General features: G+C 48.3%; 2 protein-coding genes across 4 annotated transcripts in view; both read left to right on the plus strand.

Annotated features, from left to right (window-relative positions):
* The window catches only part of kndc1 (kinase non-catalytic C-lobe domain containing 1), a 328,087-nt gene that overhangs the window by 72,165 nt on the left and 236,718 nt on the right, over nucleotides 1-19,204 (plus strand). For both annotated transcript variants that reach the window (XM_085994745.1, XM_085994746.1), the window contains exon 3: nucleotides 3,622-3,680. In XM_085994745.1, the coding sequence (XP_085850871.1) occupies nucleotides 3,622-3,680 (59 nt within the window). The remainder of the gene's footprint in view (nucleotides 1-3,621; nucleotides 3,681-19,204) is intronic.
* On the plus strand, nucleotides 8,968-14,323 carry LOC147113536 (nuclear apoptosis-inducing factor 1-like). Of its 2 annotated transcripts, XM_085994748.1 has the most exons (3): nucleotides 8,968-11,999; nucleotides 12,717-12,873; nucleotides 13,033-14,323. In XM_085994748.1, exons 1-3 carry the CDS (start codon nucleotides 11,754-11,756, stop codon nucleotides 13,299-13,301), a joined length of 672 nt encoding a protein of 223 aa, XP_085850874.1. In that variant the 5' UTR covers nucleotides 8,968-11,753; the 3' UTR covers nucleotides 13,302-14,323. The 2 variants fall into 2 exon arrangements, with proteins under 2 accessions (XP_085850874.1, XP_085850873.1); XM_085994747.1 differs by lacking the exon at nucleotides 8,968-11,999 and having other exon boundaries at nucleotides 12,591-12,873.

A 19,204-nucleotide genomic window follows, 5' to 3' on the forward strand; every position in this document is an offset into this window, starting at 1 on the left:
CTTTGTTACACACTTGTTGTCTCCCCGCTCCCATCTATCCCGCTCTGTTACACACTTGTTGTCTCCCCGCTCCCATCTATCCCGCTCTGTTACACACTTGTTGTCTCCCCGCTCCCATCTATCCCGCTCTGTTACACACTTGTTGGCTCCCCGCTCCCATCTGTCCCGCCCTGTTGCACACTTGTTGTCTCCCCGCTCCCATCTATCCCGCTCTGTTACACACTTGTTGTCTCCCCGCTCCCATCTATCCCGCTTTGTTACACACTTGTTGTCTCCCACTCCCATCTATCCCGCTCTGTTACACACTTGTTGTCTCCCCGCTCCCATCTATCCTGCTCTGTTGCACACTTGTTGTCTCCACGCTCCCATCTATCCCGCTCTGTTACACACTTGCTGTCTCCCCGCTCCCATCTATCCCGCTCTGTTACACACTTGTTGTCTCCCCGCTCCCATCTATGCCGCTTTGTTACACACTTGTTGTCTCCCACTCCCATCTATCCCGCTCTGTTACACACTTGTTGTCTCCCCGCTCCCATCTATCCCGCTCTGTTACACACTTGCTGTCTCCCCGCTCCCATCTATCCCACCCTGTTACACACTTGTTGTCTCCCCGCTCCCATCTATCCCGCTCTGTTACACACTTGCTGTCTCCCCGCTCCCATCTATCCCGCTCTGTTACACACTTGTTGTCTCCCCACTCCCAACAGCTGGGAGCCAATTGCATGCCACCATTTCTGCTTGTCCCCCACTGATTGGACGCTCTGCTTTTCCCCCGTTTTGACTCTCCGCTACCACTTTAACCGCCCTCGCTAATTGGCTGCTGCTTTTGTGCCTCCTACCTGCCCCATCCCCTTACTAATCTGGCTCCCTGCTGGTGGCCCTAATCTTCCTGTCTGCCTGGCCGCCCCCACCCCAAAAATGGCCACTCCATGCTGGCCACTGCTCCCGATCATAGCTTTAAGTTATGAATACGCGAATTTATTGTCTGTGAGCACAACAAACAATGCTCAGAGAATATGGGGTGAATGTTGACTTTTGCCACAAGGTGGAAAACAGGCAGTAGCGGTTTGGCCGCTTGTTTTACAACCTGCCCGATTTTTGTTTCTGTTGAAGTCTATGGAAATGAAGATGAGGCGATGTGTTAAACAGGCAGCCCTTCCGCTACTGCCTGTTTAACACGTTCACCTTGTACTACCTCAAACATGAAATACTGTGATTAAGGTTCTTTAGAAACCTGAAAACATGAAGCCTGATTTCTTTTCAAAAAATGAATATATAAATGATTTCAGAAATATAAATATGTGTAACAAAAATAAACTGCACTGTAACCACTACAAAAAATGTCTAAAGTCTGTTTGAGTTCTTGTGCCATTGGATCTTTCCTTGCTTCCATTCCAAATGGGGGTGCAAAGCAGAAAAGAATAAACCCTGCACAAATACTGCTGAATTGAGCTAGATATGCATTTAAATACTTTTGCATTTAATCTGGAGCTTTAATGAGGTTTCTGCAGGAAATGGCCACGAACACTTCAGCTCAATAAAGATAACAGAGCGTGAAATTCAGTCACTCTGTATCAATTGCACACCTGTTATCCCAGCACACAGGACTTCGAAATCATCACTTACATATTCCTATAGAGGGTGGCTTGTCCTGGGACAGTTGAAATAGAGAAGTTAATTCTTTGTGTAATTGTTGCACTTGCATTCATTTCCAATGTGTTTATTCAGAATAATATACTGCATTGCAATGAATTGTACTAAATTATATTACCTCAAGTCTTTTGGACTTGTTAATGCCTAGCATAAATGTGACTTAGACTCTATCAATTGATTAGTACTGTATTTGACAAAGTTGATTATGAAAGTCCTGATATATGATAAAGACAAAGGATCCAACTTTCTGATCCAACTTCTGTATTGAATTATATTGCTTACTTCAGGGGTGTCCAGATTGTGGCCCATCTACCACATATGACACAGGTTAGCAAGGCCATAAAAAAAGCAAACCAAGCACTAGGGTTTATTTCTAGAGGTATATAATTGAAAAGTAGGGAAGTTATGCTAAACCTGTATCGAACGTTGGTTAGACCACACTTGGAGTACTGCGTACAGTTCTGGCCGCCATATTATAAAAAGGATATAGAGGCACTGGAGAGGGTGCAGCGAAGATTTACAAGGATGATACCAGAAATGCGAGGGTTTACCTATCAGGAAAGGATGAACAGGCTGGGTCTCTTTTCTCTTGAAAAAAGAAGGCCTAATAGAGGTCTTTAAAATTATGAAAGGTTTTGATAGAGTGGATACAGAGAGAATGTTTCCACTTGTGGGGAAGAGCATAACTGGAGGCCATCAATATAAGATAGTCACCAAGAAAGCCAATAGGGAATTCAGAAGAAACATCTTTACCCAGAGAGTGGTGAGAATGTGGAAATCGCTACCACAGGGAGTGGTTGAAGCGAATAGTATAGATGCATTTAAGGGGAGGCTGGACAAGCATATGAGGGAGAAGGGAATAGAGGTTTATGCTGACAGAGTTAGATGAGGAAAGACGGGAGGAGACTCGTGTGGAGCATAAATGCCGGCATGGACTGGTTGGGCCGAATGGCCTGTTTCTGTGCCTTATATCCTATGTAATCCTATGTAATACAGCCCTTGTGCCTTTTCAATTCAGCCTTCAAAGACCAGGCAACTAAGTGCTATTTATTATATTTATATTTCTTATTCGCTGGTTTGTCCAGTTTGAACTTCGTGCGCCGGTTTCCCCATAAGTGGTTAAATTCTAAATCGAAACACTAAGATCTGCTAGTATTAGCAACCTGAGATTATATGCAAATTAATGGGAATATGGATTAAAACTTTCTATGTGTCTCCCGAGGTTCCATAGTACGCATGTATGTGGCCCACAAAAGACAAAAGCTTGGACGCTGCTGGGTTACTTGAATTCTATAGAAATTAGTGTATCACTGCTCTCTTTTTGTAATCTTTATAAAAGGATCTTGGAATATCTTAGATCATAATAGATCTAAATGTTAGAGTTTCAAACTCTCAGGAAGGCCCAAATTCAGTCCCTACTGAAGTTAGCTGGAGCAGCAATAGGGCGACCACAATCAGCCTCTGCGCCCCAGAGCTATGGAAGGTGAAATATCAGCCAGGATTCCTGCTTCTGATTACTATCCAGTGATTCGTGCTGCAAGTGTGTAGATGTTGACTAAGGACAAGGTGAGGCTTGGTGTGATGCCTCCCAGCATCAAATAGTCTGTCAACACTCACTGTCTCACACACAAAAATTTCAACATTAAGTCATAGATTTTTCCAACCCAGAAACAGACCATTAAGTCTGCACGGGCGTTTTCTTTGACAAGCCACCTAATCTAATCCACTCTCGTACTTGCTTCCCGTGTGAATTGCCGGAGGCCTCTCTGTACCCCAGTAAGAGGATAGCACCCCCAGGAAATGGAAGGAGAAAAAGAAAGAAATTGTAAGAAAAGGGAGACGGAAAAAATAATTTCAAGGTCTTTCAATACACATGCGTTAAGTAGTCAAAGTTCTTCAATGCTACCGGGAAACCATATTGCTGCATTTTCTAGTTTGTGATTGATTTTCCTTATTACTTCTTTACAGACGATCCAGAAGGTGCCTTTGTTCCCCCTGAATTTGACGTTACTGGCAATACCTTTGAGGTGGGTAGAAATAGCTTCTGAACATAATGCAGGCAGGAAATATTTTCCCTACTGTTGTATTGAGTGTTTTTCCTATGAACAGCATTGAAAATTCAATGAAAAAACCCCAATGCATAGAAAACCTTTCATTGAAATGTCTGCTATGATTAGATCAATTTCAGAGTGCTTTTTAAGAATAGCTATTAATTAAGGCCAATTATTTGAAACTGTAATAGCCCAAAAAGCTTTTCATTGTCTAAAGTGCTATTAGAGCTTCTCTCCTTGCCAAAAATCTGTTTATTTTTATTCCAGTATAGATCTGCTGTAGCTTGCAAGCCTGGAAATTGTGCTTTGTTTTAGTCTCCATACCTAAGGAAGGATATACTTGCCTTAGAGGGGGCGCAACGAAAGTTCAGTAGATTGATTCCTGGGATGAGAGGATTGTCCTGTGAGGAGAGATTGAGTAGAATGGGCCTATATTCTCTGGAGTTTAGAAGAATGAGAGGTGATCTCATTGAAATGTATAAGATTTTGAGAGGGTTTAACAAGGTAGATGCTGAGAGGCTTTTTCCTCTGACTGGGGAGTCTAGAACCAGGGGTCACAGTCTCAGAATAAGGGGTCAGCCATTTAGGACTGAGATGAGAAGAAATTTCTTCACTCAGAGGGTGGTGAATGTTTGGAATTCTCTACCCCAGAGGGCTGTAGATGCTCAGTCATTGAGTATATTCAAGGCTGAGAGCGATAGATTTTTGAACAGTGGAGTTGAGGTCGAAGATCAGCCATGATCTTATTGAATGGTGGAGCAGGCTCGAGGGGCTGTATGGCCTACTCCTGCTCCTAATTCTTATGTTCTTTGTGACATTACAGTATGAATTAAAGGTTAATGTTTGTATTATTTTTTCCATTATTTTAATGGAAGAGTAAAAGGCCTAAAAATTCGATTGGGCTGGTTATTAGTCCCTGTGCCTGAATGGTAAGGCCCATGGTGCAGCCAAAATTGGACCTCGGGCCTCATTATTATTGAGCAAAGCGGAATGAAAGATCGGGCGGTTGCAGCTATCAGGCCAGGAGGGGGGACGATTGGGTTGGGAGAGTATCGGTGGCTAGGGGTGTAGCAGTGGTGATTGAGGAGGGGTAGAGTGTGGCCAGTAGCGGCCCATATGCTTTGAATGTGTGGGGTTGAGAGGAGCAGTTCTTTTAAGGACTGCCTGTTAGACCATATGTAAGCTGAAATTTCCTGAGAGCAACCGGCACCAACTACCTCAGGGAAAACCAATCTTGCTGAGGGAGCCTAAAATAGGCAATAGGCCACTTATTTGCAGATGCATTGGCCTGTTTCAGGATGGGCCCTGGATGCCGTTTTTTTTTTTGGCTTTTACCAATATGGCGGGCGGCGTAGTTCCGAATCATAAACGAGCATGTGCTTCCTCCCCACCATATTGAAGGCTTAGGACGCTGTTTAACACCTGACAAGTGGGCCCTGCATGGCTGAATTTCCAGGCCAAACTGTTTAAAATAAATGGGTTAAAGCCGTGACTGATTTTCATGCAAACTTCTTGGGCATTTGGGGTGTGTTTTGGGTGGATCTTATGCATGCAGAGTATTTGTTTAGGTTCTAATTAATTACTTTGTAATTGTTGAAAAGTGCAAGTCCCACAGAAAAATCTTTTAGTAGCCATAGAAGCTTAGATTAGCGCAGTCATGGCCCAGGAAATGGCCTCGTGCAAAATTACAGCTGTATCCTGCTGGAGAAACCTATTCATGAAATTTTATTTGAGGTAATTTTCCTGTTGTTTGGTTGATATTCGCTCACAACATTTTGGCATCTATAAGTTTACTGTTGTCCCTATCATAACAGTAGAAGTAAAAAGGTGAAATGAAAACAATTTAATATGGTTGTCTGGAGAGGTGAAACTATCTGTGCATCGGCTACGGTGCAAATCAAAGAAAGTAATCACTCGTATTTATAATTTGATTTTCATTTGCTGTGTGCTGTTAAAGTAATAGATTTGTTGAAAGAGTTAATCACTGAAATTAGTCTACTAATTTAAAACATGAAGCTTTCCAGCTATTTGTAGAATAACACAGGCCAGAATTTTCCCATTAAAAACAGGTGGGTTTGTGGCGTGGGGCAGTTAAATTGTTAGAAATGAGAATCCCGATCTGATCCCGCCTCCAACCCGCCCCCGCGGCGGGGCGGGGGTGGCCGACCAACCGCTGCCAGGGGGCGTTACCACAAGTTAAATATTGTAATGAGGCAGGAAGCCTCATTTTTCACCTCCATTTTGAATTTAACTGCCTGTGGACGGGTTTCACACAATTCGTGAAACCCGGCAGTTAAACAGAGGCAGAGACGGCTGCATCCAGGAGATAAGTGGCTTTATACCTACCTCCTGGATCCAGGATCCTGGCCATACCCACCCCTCCACGATCAGAGACCCCCCCCAACCAATGAGGCCTCCAACCACGCCCCCCTGGCCTCCCTCCTCACCCCCCTCCACGATGATGATGAGGCCGGCCACGATCCTCCCGACTCCCCTGCCGATCCCTGGCAGCCTCCACCCTTCCCCGGCAATCCCCGACCACTCCCCATCGCCTGCCAATCCTGCAAACCCCTGCCGATCCTGCAAACCCCCGCCGATCCTCTCTTCCGCCCCCAACACATTGCTGACCCCGCTCCCGATTGCCGACCCCCTCCCGCAGATCCCAATCCCCCCTTTCGCTGATCCTTAATTCCCCCTCCCGCAATCCTTTCCCCAGACCGACCCCTTGCAACTGAGGCCTACCCGCCAGCAGCCAGCCAGCCTCTCAAGCTGGCTGGCTGCGGGCAGGAAACCGAGGCTTCACATTCAAACTTGGCCCTGCCGGTAAAACCAGCAGGGCTTGCGGGAAACCCAGCCTCCCGGGTTTCCCATCCGCCTCGGACCTCCCGCCGCCAACCCACCTCCCCGAAGAAAATTCTGGCCATTGTTATTAATTCGGCGGTCTAATACATGAAGGAGAGAATGTTATGTTGAAACAGTGCACTGTTACCTCTGTTGTGGGCTAACAGTGTGGTTGCGTTTGTTTCGATTTTAGTGTTTCTCCACATGTTGTTGTAAATGAATATGTACAGAGATGCACAGAGAAGGAATTTTTTTTAATTTAATTTTTTTTGTTTGGAAAACAAACCAAGATATTAAGTGCTTATCATTAGTCATACTTGTAAAATTATCTTCCTTAGAACCCTGACTTCTGATCCTCCACATGATTAACGGGCAAATATTACAAATGTCAAGTGTTTACCATGCAGAGTGTGTCCTCCCTCTCATGTCTTTTGGGCACAAAAAATATATTTTTTAACGTCTCCGATCTTGTTGGAGAAATTTGATTGCAACAAGCCTCGTCAGCAAAGTGTTCCTTAAGGTTGGGAAAAGACTGGCATCTCTTGTAGTCCTAAATGTCATTGAGAGTTGTCTGGCAGTGGAACTTATTTTGATCTATGACTCCTCTCGATGCACACTCTGATGTTTACCCTGCCTCTGCTTCAGATTTGCTGCCATCACTTTGTGCGTGTTCTCTGGATTCTCCTAGGTTTTGCTACTCAATTTATATTTGTATTTTGCTCTTCCAATCTATTGGAGAATTTAGTTTAGCTCCTATATAGCCCTGATTTTGGATTATTACACTAGATACTCTGTTGGGTTCAGCATCACTAGCCACTTCCATAAGCAGACCTAGCCTCTCCTACGATCTGGAGTGCACTTTTTTCTGCCCAATATCTTAAGTAAGTCATAGAAAGACCCATGGATCATAACAGAGAACTTTTATTCTGTACCAAAACTAGGCATTTTTATCTACCATTATTCTGCCAACTTTCATATTTTGTCCAACCCATTCTGTCATTTCTGAGCTGCCTTCTCCAATTCCACTGCTCCTCCTAGTGTAGTATTATCTGCAAATGTGACCAAGTTACATTGTTGATATAAATTAAAAATGGTATTTGTCCCAACCCCACTCCCTGGACACCCCCACTTTGAAGTAACTCCTCTTATAAGCAACATTGTTTTCCCTTCTGAATCCATGTTAATTGCTGCTTACTTACTTATTATTGTACAGATAATTTTCAACCTTACACCAGATAATGAATTTCATTATTTTACATAGGATTGAGATAAAACCGAACGCTTTGTAATTGCAGTGGAGTAAGGTTATTTAAGCTAGCAGTTTAAATGGATTCAAGAGACAACCAGTTATGTTTCTGGGAGAGGGGATTGAGGTGTTGTAGGTAGGGTGATGATCAATCAAAAAGAAGGGCTATTAGGCTTAATGGTCTTTTCCAGTTCCTCCAAGTTCTTATATTGTATCCATCAAGATAGTCTTAAAACTCTCATTATCTATTTTTTCTAGTTCCATGATGTGACAGAAACAGATATCTGTCCCGTTTCAAAAGGAAAAAAATGAAGATTACAAATTTGCACCCCCAACATGGTGCTGTGCCCCAGAGGAGCACATATCAGTAATTTAGACATCGACCCTCATGAGTTTCCATCCATTAAAATGAATGGGAGGAAAACTGGGGGAGCACGTGCCTGAATTCTCGATATGTACTTCTGCTCAAAACGCTGCTGTAGGAGTACAAGTTCATTAAATTATCCCTTATATCTTTTAAATACAATTTCAGCTGGCCCAAAATTTTTGAATTTTAACTTTTTTATTAACTGTAATTTTTACTAGTAGTAATTAATTTCTGGGACACAATATGAGAATACACAAACAACTGACTGTAATCTGAATCTAAATGTATTATTTTGCTGAAGTGGATTCATTAGTGCCATGAGGAAATATGCTGTGCAATTAATAAAGGTGTAGAATTGCCTGTGTCTCTGAGTTATCGCTCCAGGACTTAATGTAAAGTGAGACAGTTTTGCTTAATTTTGGTTAATGTTATTTGCCATTGTGCCAGTTTAGATATCAATGGAAAAAAGAGGCCCATAACCTAATGACCAATGTTCTTTAGCTTTCCTTTATGTACTAGGAGCTAATAGGGGCTTCATGAAGATTAATTTCTCACATGAAGCTTTTAGACACAGACTAGTGTTCAACAGTTACTGAAATAAATGGCCAAGATGTCATAGGAGCAATTATCCTTTGCTTTGCTGGGGAATGCTTACACCAGGTCTCTGCCCATTCTGCATTGCCCCCGCAGGGACTTCCAGGAGTTCCCTCGAGAGGGCATGGAGTGCTTTGCACCTGGAGCAGGAAGAAGCATGGTAATAATATGGAAGTGAGGCATTTGACATTACCATTAGCCTCCAGCAACAGGCCTTAGGGCTTGCATGCAGTCATCTTCAGATTGGCGAATCTGAGAAGAAGGTGGTAACAAGCAGATGGAAGCTAAAACCAGGTTGGCACATTTTTCCCTAAAGATGCTGCAAAGGACATTCGGGACTGGAGACCTTCAGGCTGCTGTTTTTGCACAGCAAGCAGCAAGAAGACCTTGCAGCCAGTGGCCATTACCATTGATGCAGCGGTTGACTGTCCTCCTTCCGCCTCCAGGCCCAGGGCACTGCCTAGAGGCAGGGCTGCACTGGGGCAAGTGTTAGGCCTCAGGTAAAAACCTGAGCAGCTAATTAGAAGTGGATTCGGGTCAGGTGAGGGTTGCCCAGGCTTGCAGGTGGTTGAGGGGGAGGCAGAACGGGGGAAGCTCAGTCATCAGAGCTTTTATATTTTGAAACAATTTAATATAAATTTAATTGAAAGCATTGTATTGCTATTTTTTTCTACTGATTTATCTTGCTTCTATCTAATTTTTTTGCAATAAACAATTCATAGTTTAGTTTGGTATAACTGGTCTTCCAATGCAATGAAGAGATTAGGAGTTAGCATTGGACAGTCCATACTCTTGAATTTTAGCCTCAAGGCACTCGCCATTTACTATACGTATAACGTTAAGTTTTGGTTGATAATGGCCAGCTTATGGAAGCTACTTTTTGCAGCGAGCACAAATAAAGGGTATTGGAATTCAACCTGATTTGTAACACATATCACTTCTTTAGGTCTTCCTGCACCAAGCACCATTCCCAGAGCTGAGATCAGGGACTCACGACGTAGCAACTCAATGTCCATTAGATTTACAGAATTAAATGAATCTTTTAGAGTGTTTGTGAACATTGGGGGAAAAATTCGGGCGCTAACGGGGCACAAAGCAACTAGCGCCTTGGCGCAGCGCCACCACCACCTCCCGCGAAATTCAGCGGGAGGTTAGCGGCGGCGGTAACCGTTAGCGCCCCGTAGCACTGCACTGCCGGCGATGACATCATCGCCGTGCGCAGTGCCCCAGCCGCAATCTTCGGTAGCGCCCCCTGACTTACCGCCGGACGCTATGTCTGACGGGGTCGGGGGCCTACCTGCGGCCGGGGTGGTGCTAGTTAAAGGGGAGGTGGTGGGCAGCCATTTTTGTTGCTGGCTGCCTGCCAACACCTGCCCCCATTGCTGTCCCCGGCCCCCGTGAAGCCCCCCCGCGGGATGCCGGCTGTTCTCTGTGCCGGGCTTGTTTGCCGGCATTCCCGATCCCTGGTGGCCCAGCTGGGCGCCGGGACATGCTGTGCCACGGCCCTCCCCTTTAATAAGGGGAGGAAGGCCTACAGTATCGCATGGCGCTGTGGCACGTAGCGCTGCAATATTGCCTCGCAACGCCCCAAAAGGGACGCGGGGGCACTTCCGGTAGCGCCCCTCCTCCCTCTCGGGGCGCTACCTGGGAAAATTAGCCACGGGGGTGCTAATTTTTTCGGGGTGCTAAAAGCAGTGCCCTGGTGAAGTTAGCGCCCCAAAGGGGACGCGATTCAATTTTTCCCCCATTAGCCCCTAAGTACTTGTGATTTTGATGGAGTGCAGTTGGTCACTGACTCGCATGCTCTGATATTACTTTCTTTGAAGGTTGCATTTTGTTACTAATTCCAGTCATGTATATTGAGCAGTATATTTCCCTATGCTACCAATTAGTCCAGTTCCCAGATAGTCTTCCTCCATTGAGTTATAATCTCGTCACGAGGAAGGCCCATTTAACCAAGGAAAAACATATTTATTTTTCTCAGTGCAAAATTCAAATTATGTCTCTATGTATAACACACTTTCAGTTTGTGACTCTAAAAATAATTGGAATACAAACTGGATCGTAATTTTGAGTAGATTTTCACCCAAAGTTTTAAATAATAGCTGTTTAATTTTAATTCTTACTTCAGTAAACATGTCACATTGTGTACATTTAATCACTGTTTACGAATTGGTAATAATTTGCAATTGAGTGCAAAATACTGAAGCTGCCGCAGGTGATTTTCTTTTCTATATTAACCTAATAACATAAAGCCTTCTGTTATTCTCAGGTTTTTATCAGAACAAATACCATTTTTCCAGGAACTAATCACAAAGCAATTAATCCAATGTTTGTATAAATCTAGCAGAAATTTACCAGCCCCCTCACCACAAAGGCTGTCAGATTCTCTTGCCCTTTCTCCCTCCCACTGCTGATAGACCCTAGAAATCCAACAGTGAGCCAGACCCAAAATTCCACCTCCTTTTTCTATCAAACACCAGACTTCATTTCTACAGTATTGCTAAACCTAAGGAAGCCGCTCCTCCCCATACACATGCTAATATACCCCAGCAGCCCCACCTAGCTATTGACAAACATTGAAAATGTGAGGATTATCCCCCATATGTTTCCCCCACTCCCCCAAGTTTTCTGTACTAAACATCAGGGGCTAGATTTTCAGTATAGGCAGTTTTGGGGCGCTAACCTTAGCGCCCGCCCGAAGTTAGCGCCCGCCCCAAAGTAGCGCCCCGTTGCCGGAAATTCAGTGGCTTCGCCCTAAGAGGTTGGTGGAGCGCTAAAAGAGGCGTTCCACTACTATCTTTAGGCGCTAAGCCGGCGGTCCAGAGGGATAGCGCCCAGGCGGGGCACAGCGCGGGTGCGGTCATTTTTGGACTGACAGCAGACCCCGTGGCGCCGACCAGCTTTTAAAGGGGGAAGGGACGAATTGGTCTGCTGCCACGCCCTGCACACTGCAGCCTTGCAAAGAGGCCTCAACACTGCTGCTCAGCCCCAGGGAGTCATGGCAACGCCAGAGAAGGCCCGTCAGCGTGCCCTGCGCTTCTCAGAGGGTGATCTGGACATAATGGTCACAGCTCTGGAGGTGAGGCGCAAGATCTTGTTCCCAGAGAGTGGGAGGAATCCAACCCACCACGACTACACCAAAGCCTGGAAGCCGATCGCCCAGAGGGTGACGTTCACCGGCGATGCCCCCAGGACCCACAAACAATGTCGTAAAAAATACAACGACCTGACCAGGATTGTCAGGGTGAGTACCCTTTCCAGTCTCCTCCTCATTCTTGCATGTACACCTGACATGATGGGCAAAGGGAGCTGAAAGTCCTATTGGCCAGCCCTCAGCCAGCAGCATTGGGACAGCCATGAGCATCAATTGGCCATTCGGCACTCTACACTCTGGCCAAGCTATTCCACCATGGGAGGCAGTGCACACTACATCAGGGCTTCACTCTGGCCAAGCTATTCCACCATGGGAGGCTGTGCACACTACATCAGGGCTTCACTCTGTCCAAGCTATTCCACCATGGGAGGCAGTGCACACTACATCAGGGCTTCACTCTGGCCAAGTTATTCCACCATGGGAGGCTGTGCACACTACATCAGGGCTTCACTCTGTCCAAGCTATTCCACCATGGGAGGCTGTGCACATTACATCAGGGCTTCACTCTGTCCAAGCTATTCCACCATGGGAGGCAGTGCACACTACATCAGGGCTTCACTCTGGCCAAGCTATTCCACCATGGGAGGCAGTGCACACTACATCAGGGCTTCACTCTGGCCAAGCTATTCCACCATGGGAGGCAGTGCACACTACATCAGGGCTTCACTCTGGCCAAGCTATTCCACCATGGGAGGCAGTGCACACTACATCAGGGCTTCACTCTGGCCAAGCTATTCCACCATGGGAGGCAGTGCACACTACATCAGGGCTACACTGCGCACTTACAGCCCGTCCTTTCTCTTGCAGGCTAAAGTAGCCTTTAATCGCCAGGCCCGTGCCAGGGGTGGCTGCGCCAAGCTGCAGAAGCTCACTCGGCTGGAGGAGCGCGTGTGTGTGCTCATGGGAGCCCGTGTGCTCGTCCCCACAGCGTGCGGAGTAGCTGACCCTCCACTGCCCGGCAATGGTAAGGACCTCGCCTTTTGGCCCTCTCGCGTCGCACTGGCCCATCCGAGCTACCTCCTTTGCCACTGTCCCACCAATGCGCTGAATGCCACCAGTCCTAACTCCCTCGCTGACGCCGTCTCCTCACTCTGAAGCTACTCTTGTGCATTCCTGCTTTCAGCTGGTGACGACCAGGACCCTGAAGCTGCCAGTGACAGCACCTCCGAGCAGGAGGAGGAGGAGGAGCAAGCCGGACCATCGGGGGAACAGTCACGTCCCGCAGGAGAGGAGGAAATGCTTGACACCTCCTCACTGGACGAGTGCCTGGAGGAACTGTCGCAGGGCAATGCAGCTTCTGGGACCAGTGGCGTCCAGCCACCCAGGAGCCGTGCGCGTGGCCCGCGGCCTTCCCCCCCAAAGGGGGCAAGGATCAGAGGGGAGTGCTGCTGATCGGCACACTCGCCGCCACCAACGTGGCAAGGGTCCCCTAGTTCGGCCCCCTCCTCCCCAGCGGGAGAGTCGCGACTCCAGTCCGGACACCTTCACCTCGGAGGAGGTGCGGAAGCTGGATAAGATGGCCGAGGATTCGGACCGGCGCCACATGGAGCTCATGAGCGTGGTGGGGCGCATGCCTGAGGCCATCGAGTCGCTGGCGACCAGTGTGCGCGAGTTCGGGGCAGCAACTGCCGCGAGTGGCCGCATGCTGACTGATGCCGTCAAGACCCTGGCGGATGTGATGCGGGCGCACACCAGGACAACAGGGGCACTCACTGCTGCCACACGCGCTGTCTCAGGCAGGCATCGCCAGGGCAGCCGCCGCGCTGGACCATCCCAGCAAGCCGCCCCTCGGCTGATTGTTGCGGATCCTGCAGTGCGGGCCCGGCCGAGTGCCACCACGCCACAGCACCAGCCAGCGCATCCCAGACGCCAGCTGGCTCACATTGCGCCATCCGTCGCCGCCATTCCCCCACTGGGGCGTCAAGGGCAAGCGGCTGCAGCTGATGGTGGCCAGGCTCAGGTGCGCCACTCAGCAGACGGCCCCTCGAGGCCCAAACGCCGTGTAGGCCGCCCCCCAGCGGCATCTGGCGGAAGGGCATCTGAGCCTCAGGCGCCTTCCCCCAGCCTCGCAGCAGCCACTGGGCAGAGCTTGCGAAGGAGCAGCAGGCCGGGCAGGGGAGGCAAAAGGCTGGGCAAGGTCTCGCCCTCGCGGGCCACTCAGTAGAGGGTGTGGCCAGCTTTCCTTTTATATGGCGGTGGCCATCTTTATTTTGCCCATGGTTGTGTTGTTAGAGGGCTTATTTTTTGCGTTAGGCCGACGTTGAGGCCCGGTTTGAAGAAATGTGGAGTGACTCCTCCCCAGTTTGTGGGAGTGAGTCATTTGTTGGGCTTTTTGTGGGGCCCGTTTATTGTTTTTGGGGATTCATGTGGGAAGGGCTTTTCATTTTTGTGTAATAAATAATTATCTTTATTCATGCAGTCTCCATGGTTGTTCTTCTTAGTGTTTGTTGGCTTCGCCGGCTGAGGGCTTGCGGAGCGGCTGCATTCATCTTCCCTCATGGCCCTTGGCCATTCCCTGACAGGGGGCTTAGAAGTACCGTGTAATAAGGTGGCGTCGTGCGGCCCTTGGCCCTGGTCGCTCCCTCCTGGGAACGTACTCCTGCTCCTCCTCCTCCTCCTCCTCATGCTCCTCCTGCTCCTCCTCCTGAGGTGCTGGTCCAACGTCAGGTGGCAGTGCCTGAGTCCTGCGGATAGCCAGGTTGTGTAGCATGCAGCAAACCACCACAAATTGGGAGACCCGGTCCGGCGAATACTGGAGAGCTCCTCCGGAGCGATCAAGGCAGCGGAACCGCTGCTTGAGGACCCCAATAGTTTGCTCGATGATGTTGCGGGTGGTTTGATGGCTCTCGTTGTAGGCCTCTTCAGCAGCGGTCCTGGGCGCGCGGAGCGGGGTCATGAGCCAGGTGCACAAAGGATAGCCTTTGTCCCCGAGTAGCCATCCTCTTGGGGGAGGCTGTGCCTGGAACATGTCATGCACAGTACTCTGCCGCAGGATAAAGGCATCGTGGCTGCTGCCTGGGAAGCTGGCATTGACTGCCATGATGCGCTGCTTGTGGTCACACACCAGCTGCACATTCAGAGAATGGTAGCCCTTCCTGTTGCGATACTGCTCGCCATGCTCCAGAGGGGCCCGCAAAGCCACATGCGTACAGTCAATGGCGCCCTGCACCAAGGGGAATTCCCCGAGTCTGGAAAATCCCAATGCGCGCTGATGCTGGCTCTCCAGGGCCATGGGGAAGGAGATGAATTGGCTTCTCCTTCTGAACAGTGCTTCGGTCACCTGGCGGATGCAGCGATGCGCGCCGTACTGGGAGATGTTTGCTATGTCCCCAGCAGCGTATTGGAAGGAGCCGGTGGCATAGAAGTTCAATGCCACCGTCACCTTCACTTCCACCGACAGAGACGTCCTGCACCTGAGCTTTGGCCGCAGATCTCGGCGAAGCAGGTGGCAGATCTCTGCAATCACCTCCTTTCGGAATCGGAGCCTTTTAACACATCGCGCGGCACTCATGTTTAGGTAGGAGCGTTGCTGGCGGTATAGCCTGACTGGGTAAGGCCTATGTGGCCGACGCCTGTAGCCCCCTCTGCCTCTAACCAGGGCTGCCCCTCTCACAATGCGTCTGCGAGCCCTACGGACATGGAGCTGCAGCTCCGCGTTGGCACCCCATGCAACCCCCATCAAATCCTGGCAAACACTCAAATTTCCAAAAGGCCACATGCAGCGCTCTGGCCTGAGTCCAAAAATACCTGAGCTCTTGCTGCTTGAAACCAGTTAGCTATCCTCCTTGTTGTGTCTCCAGAAATGCGTTGCACAAGAGTGTTTTCTGAAAAAAGGCTGGCCTTTATACTGGAGAGCACGTCCCCTTTAATTTGCGCCCCCCGGGGCCCGCGCTGGTTGTGTTGCGTTCCTTTTTCCAAACGCTCCGGCCGCCAGCCGCACAATGGGGCGGTCCGACTGAAGTTTGGAATCGGGGCGGCCAAAGGGCGTTGCACGAGGATGTGACGTCATTTTCTGCGCGCGCATCCGGCCGGGCGCTAAACTTTGCGCCGGCGCTAACGGGCAACTTAATTTGGGGCGGGGTGCAAACTGCGCTGCGCACGGGCGCTACACACATAGCGCCCGAAAATCACTTCTCTTAAGGCGCTAACTGCTGGCGCTAGCAACTGAAAATCTAGCCCCAGGTACCTTTCTCTATCATACCTTTTAAGACTTTTTTCTGTGTATCCTCAGTTTTTTTTTAAGTGATAAAAATTAAGAAAGCAGATAAGTTGTTGAGAATGGATCTCTTTTAGTCGCTCACCTGTCAATAATGTTGAAAATTCAGGTTAAAAAAAAGCTCTCTCTCTTCTGAACCATTTTTGAGGTTTACTCACAGATAAGATATGTCCATCACACATAACATCCTGGCCTAGAAATTCGGTGGAGCCCCAAACGGGGCGCCAAGCTCGCCTGGGCGCCGGAATTACCGCTGCAATCGTAGCCGTTGCGCCCGCCGGAAATTCAGCTTGAGCGCCCCAAGAGGGACGCGGGGCACTGCTCGAGGCGCCCCACGTCCCTCTTGGGGCGCTGAAACTGAATATCGCAGCGCAACGTGCCGCAGTGCCACACGCTGCGGCACGGCGCACTGCGGTACTGCAGGCCTTCCTCCCCTTCTTAAGGGGGAGGGGCCTGCACCAGCGCGATGACCGATCACGAGTGCTGGCAAAAGAGCCCGGCACCGAGGAGAAGTGCCGGGCTCTCGGGACACAGCTGGCACTGCCCGGGGGGGGGGGGATCAGGAGGCCGGGGACTGAGGTGCTGGCAGGCGGCCACCGAAAAAATGGCTGCTCCACACCCCCACCTTAATTTGCACCACTACCGCCACAGGTAGGCCCCGTGAACCAGGCGCGATTTGCGAACGGCGTTACAGAGGCGGGCGCTACCAAGTATCACGATCGGGGCGGTAGCGGGGCGCTGCGCACACCGATGATGTCATCAGTGGCGGCGCAGCGCTACAGGCTAACGCCGCCATTAGCGCCCTGCTAAATATCGCGGGAGGCGCGGCCTGTGGCGCTAAAACCACTGTGCCATCTTTAGGCGCTAACTGGTGGCGCAGCCCACTGAATTTCTAGGCCCCTGACTCTAATTGCTTAGGAACCAGTAAACATTTTTACTGTCTCTGACCACATCTCTCACAAACTTCTTTCCAAATCCTTTCAGCAGCCATGTGCAGCCCTCCTCCAACCAAGAAGTCCTCTTTGCACCATGTAACCTCTGACTCACTTGAGTAACACCACAGGATACTTGTTAGCCTTTGTAATTATAAAAACAAAAAATCTTGCATTTATATATAGCACCTTAGGTTGTCCCAAAGCGTTTTATAACCAATGGATTGCTTTTGAATTGCAGTCACTTTTGCAATGTGGGTAAATATGGAACCAATTTGTGAACAACAAAGTCCCACATAAACCAAAGGGATCGATGACCAAATAGTCATGTTGGTTAAGGGAGGAATATTGGCTCGAACACCTGTAGAACTGCCTGCTCTTCTTCAAATAGAACATTTTATGTCCAACTGAGCAAGCTGCTTAATATCTCATCATTCCAACAGTTCGGGCCTTCCTCAGTACCGTGTTGAAGTGTCGAATGAGATGTGCCTAACTCTATTGTGCAGCTTTTTTAAAAATTGAGAGATTGTTTGCTCGATTTTTCTGATGGCTACCATCCTTTATTGGAACTTTTTGGTTTGGATATTTGATTGGTAACAACAGAAATGTAGTTAATTGAGCCAATCACGGTTTTTCACTGTAAACACCTGTGATGCTTTCAAGGGGTGAGGTCATACATTCAGGCGTAACATCTTTGAAAAGTGCAATGGATGCATACTATATGCAAAACTTTTAACTACATGAACAACCTGACTTGCACAAAAGTTCATCTGAAATTGTAAACGCACCAAAAATTGAAGCTACAAAAATTGACAGAATCAGGTGACGTATGGTTTCTGTTTCTTCTCTTGACCTAAAAACTCAACGTCCCAGTTTTTCTGTCAGTCTCTTAGGAATGCATGCACAGGTGTTCCCTCTGTGATGAATGATCGCGCAAAAGATCAGGGGCGCACACGGGATTTGAAAAATAAACAATGCATGCAAAGTTATAAATACCAACTGTTAAAAATTTACAGCTTACCACTAGATACATAACTAATGTTCAACAGGACCTCTTTGTAAGGATGTTGGTTGACGTTGGAAATCATTCTAAAACTGCTCCATATGTGCTGAGAAGACAAGTGTGTGTGCCTGCATCGTGTTTCTTTCTTGGGCCAAAAACTGCTTTGAATTGTTGAAAGTACAGGTAGTAATGAAAGGTAACGTGCTGCTGTTCATGGCAACTGAACTCTATGATGTCAACACCCAGCTACTCGGAAGGGGACTTTATTAAACTGTCCATTTTGCATATTTCCTAGGAATGGTATTAAATATGCACCATTAAATACCTACTGATTTGTTCTCTGAATATCTTTCAGGCCTATAGTGTGATTTCCTGATTACAAATTTGTAAAAGCCCCGATTTTAACTCGGTGCAAGTGGCGAGCACTGGGCTAGTCGGGCTCGCCCCGACTTGCCAAAGTGATTTTAATTTTAAATAAACCAGGCCTAACTCCCACCCAAACCTGCCATGAATGATATCAGGCCAGTGGGCGAGAACAGCAGGACGCCACAGCCGGGGACCCACAGGAACGTTCCTCGGAAAGGTAAATGAAGGTTGGGGGGTTGGGGGGGGGGATCCGATGCAATCACAGGATGGGTAGCCCAAAGATTCTTGTGGGGCCCCCTGGCCCCCAAGAAACCTTTATTAAAAAAAATAGAAATAACTAACCTATTTGGCTGTCTTTTGGACCTGCTGATCCTCAGCGGTGGGTTTCCCTGGAGAGACCGGCACCAGGCGTTAACCTCACTGCTGCCAGGTTTAAATCTGGTCGGGGTCTGAATGACATCATCAGACCCCGACTTTTGAATCTCAATGAGGCCCTTGGCTGTCTGGGGTGAGGGCCTCAAAAACTTCCCAAAACGCATCTGTTAAAATAATGAGGGGCTCGTGGCTCCGGTGAGTTGTCGATACTGTAACCCCTCTTTCTTGCTGGGAGTACAGGGTTAAAATTGGGACTAAAGTGTCAGCAGGGATTTAGTGAACAGGGAAATTAGTGTAGACTACAACAGATACTACAGGCAGAAAAAATAGGGCAAAACTCTCCTTTTTAACCATGTTTGCTGAGCTTGCATTGCTTCTGTAGTTCAAGTTTTAGAAGTGTACA

The sequence above is a fragment of the Somniosus microcephalus genome, chromosome 8 (genome assembly GCF_052327205.1).
Source record: "Somniosus microcephalus isolate GS21.2 chromosome 8, FLI_Smic_1.0, whole genome shotgun sequence".
Lineage (NCBI taxonomy): Eukaryota > Metazoa > Chordata > Chondrichthyes > Squaliformes > Somniosidae > Somniosus > Somniosus microcephalus.